This window comes from Paracoccidioides lutzii (assembly GCF_000150705.2).
Source record: "Paracoccidioides lutzii Pb01 unplaced genomic scaffold supercont2.8, whole genome shotgun sequence".
Taxonomy (NCBI): Eukaryota; Fungi; Ascomycota; class Eurotiomycetes; order Onygenales; family Ajellomycetaceae; genus Paracoccidioides; species Paracoccidioides lutzii.
Window position 1 is genome coordinate 954,396 of NW_015440954.1, and position 9,398 is coordinate 963,793.

Genomic DNA, 9,398 nt, shown 5'->3' on the forward strand with positions numbered 1-9,398 from the left:
GTATATCAGAATTCCTTCTCTCCAAAGGCAGGTATATATTCTGCCGTCCCCAAGGCTGTATAGCCCTCGCGCCCATATTGACCATCAGGCGTGGAGCCGGTAGAACTTAGATTTGTCCACTTTTCTCTTTCGAACTCGAATCTGACCATCCCTATCACGGAGGGAATAAAAGGCCTTGTCTGGTTGAGCTGAAATGGAAGAGCCAAGAATCGTAAAAGGTGAAAATGACGAGCTATCGCCAGAAGTCAATTTCGGTATCCAGCTGGCCCGCCCATCTTCCTGCGGAATGAAAGCATGGGCAATGATCGAAATGTTCCGGTCGTATCTCCAGCCTCCGTATCTCTATACCAGGTTCAATGGGTCGTACCAAACGCTCGGCTGTCACATATCATGGTAATCAAGGGGAGGCGGCGTTCTGATAGGCTCAACTGATCTAATGTCCCATGATTGTGAAAAGTCAAAAGGTAGGGACTAATTTACTGGAGGAAGGAAACTTTTAAAATATCCGATGCCATATCATACCTGGCATTGGCCGTTAAACGGTGATGAGCGCGGGTTCTCTACTTACACGCACACTTCGATTGATCCTGTTCCCCTTCCGTTGTGGTTAGTTAGTTATACCAGACCTCTCCACCCCCTATACAAAGCCATTTATCAACAGCAATTACTAAAGTCAATATTAGAATTCCTCTTCATAAACGAAAGGAAGAGCTCTCGGGTGGCTTTCCACTCACTGGACTGCCAAAGCACGAGTCAAGCGATGGGGAAGCAGTGGGGAAGCCATGGCGCTGCCGACTTGTTGGTCAAACCTCACAGGGCGACAGAGTACAAAGAGTAAAATCACAACACCAGTGCTTAACGAGAAAAAGAGTAATTAGTCCGCAAACCGAGTTGAGAAGTCCAGTTGAGAGGAACATTGCGATTGAAGATGAGTCAACAAAATCTTCTTCGAAGTCCAGAAATGCACAAATTTTGTTTATAATAATCTTTCCTTCTTTTTGATGCCTTGAGTCCCCCCGACCCCAAGGTTAAGATGCTTCTTCACATTGCTAGGTTGTCCAGGAAGTAGGAAAAGTCGGCTTCAATGTGCTAACACCTTGATATTCTGAGTTCTCCAAATGAGGCTTCTTAGAGATTTGCATCTTCTGGCAGTTAGAACGATGCTAGATTGTAAGTCAATTCCCCAAGACACAACCGCTTGAATGGAATTGTAGTTCTCGCAAACCCATTTTGGCCCCATGTAACGGGAGAGTTAACTAATTGTACTTAAAAATATCATTTTTTAAGACAGTAAATCCTGATTGCTACAGGTGTGCTACTGAATACAGCCCTAGCACTTCCTTATACACAAAGGACGAATTCATCAGGGAAGGGCGGAAGGAAAGAAGAAAAAATTCATGAGAGCGAACTGAATTCAGAAGAGTTTTAAAGAATTGTGTGTAATCAAAGCAAGAAGCAGAATTGACCTGACACTATGATTAGTAACTAAACATGAGATTAGCTGTGAATTTATTTCACCATGCACCGAGACACATCATGACCTGAGACACTTTCTCAAAATGATATAGTTCAGTTTAAGAAGCAGTAATTAAATAAAGTAGCTTGAACCTTTACATATTTCTCAATGTCTTATATATTCAGTAGTTATGAATATCAACAAACTTTAAAACTTAAAGATTAAGTTAAGAAATAACTATCAGATTATATAGTTAATATTTATAAATTTAAGTTGTTATATTATTAATTATATAAATAAATATATAATTTTTATTTTCTATTATATGATTTTTCAATATAAGTTAAATAAATATTATAAATATTTATTATTTATAATTTAAATTTTTATTATCAATAAAATATTATATATTTATTTAATAATTTTAATTATTTTTTATTTTTAATTTATATATTTTAATAATATATTTTATTTATTATTTTAATTTTAAATTAAATGGAGTTTTCAAATATAGGTTTTTCTATTTAATACATTTTCTTAATTATATCTAATAGAATATAATATTGTGAGATTTGTGAAGTTTGTAAATTAATATGCTAATAGTAAAACGTTGTATTGCTCTTGATATAGAGTTAACGATGTTGTCATATTTCTTTGGTTCCTTGCCTTAAGTAACCCTAACCCTGGAGTTCAATCGCGGCGAAGTTGAAGAGAGATAGATGTATTAGCAGTAATGTGTGGTATATGTGTTTATTTTAGATTGGGTCAACCAGAGTTAATATTGGTTTCACCTACAAACAGGACATCATCCATCAACTGCTGGCCAGCATATGGACTCACACTAGTGTTGCTCAGCATCTTATCGACATCCATGGACCCATGGATGTTACTCTTTGTTCCACCTACCAGGGTTATCATTGATGCTGATGATACATCGACTTTCCAAACTCCCCGGGTTGCCCGCGTTTACTCTTGCCAGCACTGGATGTTGCGGTGGTATGGGGACATGTCGTATCGAAAGCTCGCCTCGGAGCTTCACCCGCATATAGTTATCTGAAGGAAGCACTTGTGGGAGTTTCATGCTTCAGCAGCACAAGGTGGAAGTTTGCAAATCTCGGCTCATGGATGACAATGCCAAGGCTCAGAGACGTTCGATTATCAATGTTTAGACCTGATGGTTGTATCTCGACGAACCAGTGCTAAGAAGTCTGCGCTTAAAACTGATGTTCATGACGAGCAAAAGACAACAATATATCCATAAGCTTGTTGAGCCGTAAGCTGATGCTGGGGAATAACTGGCGATATCAACAAGCCACCCAAAATTTAAGCCGAGGCTGTGTTTTCAGGGATTTCTTGTGGTGGCGGAGACCTAAAGACACAAAAGGGTAAATTGTGTTGCCCGCTCTAGATTATCCCAAGCGTTGTTGGTATTTAAGTCGTATTCTGTTTCATTCACTAATTACCATCGTTCAAGAAAGATAAACTTATGCTTAATGCTACAAAATATCCATTTCTCCATTGAAAGGAGGAAGAGGGAGAGTGTTGAACTACACAAGTTTCGTGGCGGACGGAAGAGTTTTTTTAAGAACGATCGACATCGTTCGACCGCGGGCAGGCAATTTTCAAGCTACGATCATGGTAACAATTGGGGCCGAAGGGAAAATTCCAGTTTGGAAATCTAGAAAATTTTTATGTCTCATAAATACTAAACCAGGGATCTGCTCATAATTATGGTTGGTTATCTATGGAAATCATCTTGAAAAGTGAGCCACACACCAAAAAAAAAAAAAAAAAAACCTTTACAGCAAAAAGCCCAGACCGTCAGTATGCAACCTGTGTATAATATCCTACGACAAAACATCTCTAATTTCCTCACCCTACAAATCTGTCGTCAACCCTCCAGTTCTAAATTGACTCTCATTTGATGCTGGATACCTCGCCTGACGAATATCTTTCGCACCTGGCGCCAGCCGGGGGAACCCAGACTAAAGTCTCAAGCTTTAGAGGATGTTCGGTATGACAAGCTCCATTTGGCTGAGACGGCGAAGACTGCGAGTCAGGATTTTCGTTCTATATGATAGTAAAACATAATATATATTGTACATCTTGCTAGACTCTCACTCCTTGGTTAATACGTAACACTAGCGAGAGGAGTGGGACATAACTGGACCAGAGGCCTAGTTATTTCGATCGCCATCATCGCCATCCGTTTTCGCAACATCGTTATTGTGACTAAATGATTCTTTGGAATGCCGATCTTGCTGACCTTCGAGCGGTGGCAGAACATAATTTTCGCTCTTCCACGCTGGAACACGCATGACGTACATTGCATCAAGCTCTTCGAGGGTTCGACCTTTGCCTTCGATAACACACAAGTATACAGTTGATGCGGCAAGGAACAGACAGCCGGCGAAAACGTACCCATACCTGAACCCAATATCACCTGTGATAAGTGGTGTGAAGAAGGCAATTAAAAAGTTCCATAGCCAATTTGACGCTGTGGCGAAAGACATAGCTCTCGCACGATAGCGGGATGGGTATAGTTCGGAGACAATGGCCCACACAATCGGGCCCCAGGTGCTAGCAAACCCTAGGATGAATAGGCATGCAAATGCCACCATGACCTTCCCAGGACCGGGGGTGAGTGTAGGATCCTCCAGGTTTAGACGAAAATGGCCTACTGAGGCAAACACAAGGAAGCAGACGAACATCCAGAGTGCGCCAAAGATCAGAGGCTTGCGACGGCCAAAATGCTCGATATTGTACAAGCCTAGGAATGTGGATCCGAAATTAACAGCGCCCAAAATAATTTGGGTGATGTAGCTGTTTTCGATGCCCGCGCCTTTGAACACCGTCGTCCCATAATAGAAAAAGTAATTGGCCCCAGTGAGCTGCTGCAGAGCCTGTAACGACACTCCTAGGACAAGTCTATAGGCCATTCGTGGGGCGATAAATATTTCATACCAAGGCTGTTCCTTCGCGGACTTCTCTTCCTCGTATTTCAGACGGATTTCTTCTAGCTCTACGTGGAGCTGTCTATGGTTATGCGGTATGCCGTAGAATCTCATCATTGACGTTTTCGCTCTCTCAATGTGTCCGGTGCGATAGTCATAGCGCGGGGACTCCGGGAACAGCGAAATCCCAACGCCTAGAATCAATATCCAAGCGAAGGTTATACCCACTGGAATCCGCCATGCGCTGCTATCATTGCGGGATTCGGTGCCGTAATTGATGCAATTGGCAACAAAAATACCCAACGTAATGAAAAGTTGATAGCAACTAGAAGCATACTTAGTTTTAAAACAGTAACGACGACGCAACAGTAGACACTAGCTGGAGGCCAAGAGAAGCTTACCTGATCATCGCTCCACGAATATGTCGTGGGGCGCTCTCGCCTTGATATAACGGTACCAATAACGAAAGCGCACCAACACCAAGACCAGCAATCCAACGTCCAATAACTATTTGATACCACCTTGGAGTGTCCGAAGTTATTTGGACAAGAATACCGACGCTAAGGACCACACACCAACCGGAAATCGACCATTTACGCCCGATCCGATCTCCCAAAGGAGCAGCAAGCAATGAACCTATGAGCGTTCCAATTGAGAGCTTTGTCCAAATGTTAACAACACCGAAACCCGTGGGGAATATATATATATATATTAGATGAGAAGGGGGAGGGGGCACATACCAGGCCAACAATTAAACCAGCGCGGATGTTGCTGAAAAAGAAGCCATCACCGGAAGGCTTGGGCTCTCCAAATCGTCTCAGGAAGTCTTTCATCTCCAGCAGTCCCGCAATCTGCCCCGTATCGTAACCGAAGACGAACCCGCCCATCGAGACGAACACACCCATGACAAAGGAACGCCATGATAGAAACGGTACCGGGGTATCAATCAACTCATCTCTTCCCTTCTCTCGGTCAGTTGTTGTGCGTCTCTCCAAACCATCGGAGGGATTGTCATTCCCTGACTTGAAGAACCGCGAAATGTTCTTCATAATTGGAGATATATATGCAAGGACGTTCTGCTGAATTCCCAAGGGAGGTTTGAAATGTGGAGAGGAAGAGAAAAAGGGGGTAGAGGGGAAGAAATTGGATGGAAGGACCCCCGCCCTATTTAAACGTCGTAGGGAACTTTAGCTGTCCGTGGCACCGAGCAGTCGGTCACAAAGGTCGGTTTCACATTTTACATTCATTATATTCCTCATGACTTGCCGCAAGAAGGCGGAATGCGCAAATATTGGAAAGTCTGACCGACTAAGCCCCATTTGATTTGGCGAATGGATTCAGCTTCCACCCCCATTTAAAGATTTAGAGCATCTGCCGAAAAGTGGTAAGCAATTATTCTTAAGACATAAGCTTCTTGATACCCTTTCACCCCGCTCGAGGAATGACGAGATGACTGCGTCCGACCCCATGTGTGGCAAATCAAACCAGCAGAGTATAATATATATAGGTAGCGGGGTACCGGATCGTCCACCAATACAGGGCGGTGGGGTTGTCCAAAATTATCTAAGAATCTTCGAGCATATCCATGGATGCCGTTATCTTGGATAGACTCCGGAGAACTGGATAAGTAATTGCTTGTTTATGTGGGCTCTGTTGGGTGCTGAGAATCTGGCGGAGGGGATGACGCGCCATAACGGAAATAAACGCCCTGGCTTCTTGCGCGGGGCAAGCTAGACACTGGCTGGCGGCGCCGAGAGACAGTTGACCAGCGGAAACGGCGGACATGAGCTCTACAGACGATGTAGTCTGCAGTCTCCAACAACGCGCTAAATTTACCCCGACAATTGCCGGGCAGGACCCAAGGTAGGCCCGCCCTGTTCGGTTATTGAGGGGAGGGGGCGATCCGACTGCCCGGCATCCGTTGAAATCAATACTACTATATCAAATAGATTTCGGATTGTTTATTTTCCCTCCAACCGGGGGGGCACACATGACCCCCTTCTCTTTATGGCTAGACAGTCACGTGTTATAGGGCATTCATTGACTACGGTTAGTAAGCTTCGAGCTTCCAAGCCTCCCAGCTCCAGAGCTATTTCCATCTCCAATCTCCAGACCCAGAATACACAACTCCTCAACCCTTTTTTCTACCTCGAAACATCGGAGCTCCGATCGCCTAGTGTGATCCTGTCATAGGCACCTTTTTTCTACGTACAACCATTTTATTTATCTCAGTGGTTGCAGTCACCTGCATGTGTGGACGAATTCTGAAAAACAAAAAAAAAAAAAAAAAAAAAAAAGCGGAATAGCCCTGAACATATCAGGCCACTTCAGGTCTTGATTGGCTTGCCGGTTTTGCTAGAATGAATCCACCTAGTGTCGCAACCAGCTGATGACAGGTAGTCGCCAAAATTAAAATAAACAGAAAAAAAGGTGTGGTAAAAAAGGCTGTTACTTAAAATCGCAGAACCGACGAGACTCGTTACTTTCGTTTCCAAAATCGAACATCCTTGTCTCCATCGGAGGAGGCTGGAAGTCAACCTGTTCGTTCACCTTGTGATACCGGATAAACGGTCTATTATTATCCTTCGAGCAACAAATCTTCTGCCCCCCAGGAGACGGAAGTAAGTATGTTTGTCAAATGGGCCTTAGAGCACTCCCAGTTTTAACGATAAGAGATGGATTTTGAATGGAAGGTCAATTGTATTGTTTGACACAATCCTGCTTGAGGAAATGGTCGACCGAGTTGCCTCGAAAGATGAAACGGACCAGCAACTCTATTCATAATGGGTCGACTGACTATGGACCACAGCGCTGAAGACATAAATTTAAGAAGGATTTGATTAGCCTAACTTTTTGGATAGCCCGTTCGCGCCAACTTCTCTTCAAAAGTGAAAAGTCTACTGGAATACCTGTATTTAGGAGTCCACAAGCACATCCACATCTTCAAACAACTGATATTTGAACTGTTGGTTTGCAATGGCAATTTCTCATGCTCCATTTTCCCTTGCCCGCACAAACAAGATATTGATTGCTGCGGACTTGGGCGAAAGAGGATTCTCGAAATCGCTTTTAAATTTCATTTTTGCGGGTTGGGCGGGTCGTTCCTAGAATCATACCAGGAGGTAGCAAATGGAGACAGGTTGGCCGTTCTTTGTGTGGATTTTACGAAACAGTCCTCTTAAAACCTCGCGACCGTTTCACCCTTTTTTAAGACTAAAATTATACAAGACAGATTTGTTGAGAGGATGGGGATATAATGAGGTTGGGTGAATGAAGCTTGATAAAGTCCAACCTCCCCTCCAGCCAATAAACGCTAAATACAGGTTCAATCCATCGCCTCCCAAGTTTCGGAGTTTGCTGGAACCTCCAAGGAACGACAAAACCCCTTGAACTATAAGAACAAGGTGAACCGGAGAAGAGCTACTTGTTGAGAGACGATGTACAAGCCCCCTGACAGATATCTCGTTGCTTTAATGTACATTTTACGTTTGGTCGGACCCGCGGAGTGGCAAGCAACTTTGCGTAGCCTAGAAGGGAATAGGACCTTTCCAGCCCAAGCCTCCCTTTCCGTTCTTCGCTCCATGGTCCCAACCTCGGCTCCACATCTTCCACTGGATGAGGGATTCTGGACCCCCCTGAGAGCTATTTATTGCAAGTGCTGTTATGTATGATTTATGCCGCCTGTAGTTCTCTCTAACTTCTATCTCAACGAAGGCGGGTCAAGGTTGTCATGATGCGTTTCAACCAATATTCATTATTTCTTGGACGTTGTGCGGGAGATGCTTTAACCATAAAGCATAGTTCGCAAACTACGCTCGCTACAGCCTGATATACATCACTGATCACATGACAAATAAGGTGAATATTAACTCGCTGGTAACTGTAACTCAATATAATATTTGAATACAGTAAAGCCTCGTTACAATGAACCTTCATAATGAAATTCTTTAATATAATGTTCAAAAATTCCTTTCTGAATTTATTTTTCATATAATAATTTATCAAATCTATATACAATGAATTCATCAACTATTTAATTATATTTTCCATGTAATTTATTTTATTAGATCAAAATGCTATGCAGAATTATGATTTTAATTAAAAAGTAAACTTTATATATTTATAAATTGCAGAATTTCACCTTTCAGAAACAAGATCTTAAGACAATAATTTGAAACATTGAATAATCAAAAAATCACTTTATTTTTTATTTTAAGAAATTTTTTTATAATAAATTTCATAAAATAATTAAATTAATAATAATATCTATAGAACTAAAATGTTTAAAAAATGTATTATATTACTTTTATATAACTATAAAAGTTGTGCAAAATAACAATTTTATTTATTTATTTTATTTAATAATTATTTATTAAAATAAATTATATATTTTATATTTTCAATTTAAAAATTTAGAAAATTAATAAAATATAATAATTATAAATATATATATATATATACATTAGAAAGTAAACATAGTTACAAAATTAAATAATATATTAAAAATAAAAATATATTATAAAAAATAATTTATTATTTATATTTATATAAAATAACTAATTAATATTTATATTATTATATTTTCTTTTTATTATAATTATATAAATATAATTATATAAATATAATTAAATAATAAATAATTCAATTTTATTATTGAAATATTATGATTATTATCAAATTAATATTTATTTTATTTAATATTTCATGATTAATAATAATATATTAATTAGTTAACTAAATGATAAAAATTATAAATATTAGTAATTAATATCAAATTAAAAATAAGTATAAGTTCTTATAAAATTATACTTATTTAAATCAGTATAAACTACTGACAATTAAGTGTATTTGTCATAATAGTTTAATAATTCCATAAAGATCATCTGACATTTTTATACCTTTTCAATTAATCAAAAAAACTTTGTGAGTGTGGCTGTGTGACTTCTGGTCAATTACTTTGATTATTTCTATATTATCATTGGTGGGTC

General features: G+C 40.1%; 1 protein-coding gene across 1 annotated transcript; it reads right to left on the reverse strand.

The window, feature by feature from the left end:
• Window positions 1-3,633: 3,633 nt before the first annotated feature.
• PAAG_03249 (high-affinity hexose transporter HXT6) lies at window positions 3,634-5,459 on the reverse strand (the record flags this gene model as incomplete). The annotated part of the gene is made up of 3 exons (XM_015844899.1): window positions 3,634-4,735; window positions 4,812-5,068; window positions 5,151-5,459. The coding sequence occupies 3 exons, from the start codon at window positions 5,457-5,459 to the stop codon at window positions 3,634-3,636; spliced, it is 1,668 nt and encodes a 555-aa protein (XP_015702105.1).
• Window positions 5,460-9,398: the final 3,939 nt, after the last annotated feature.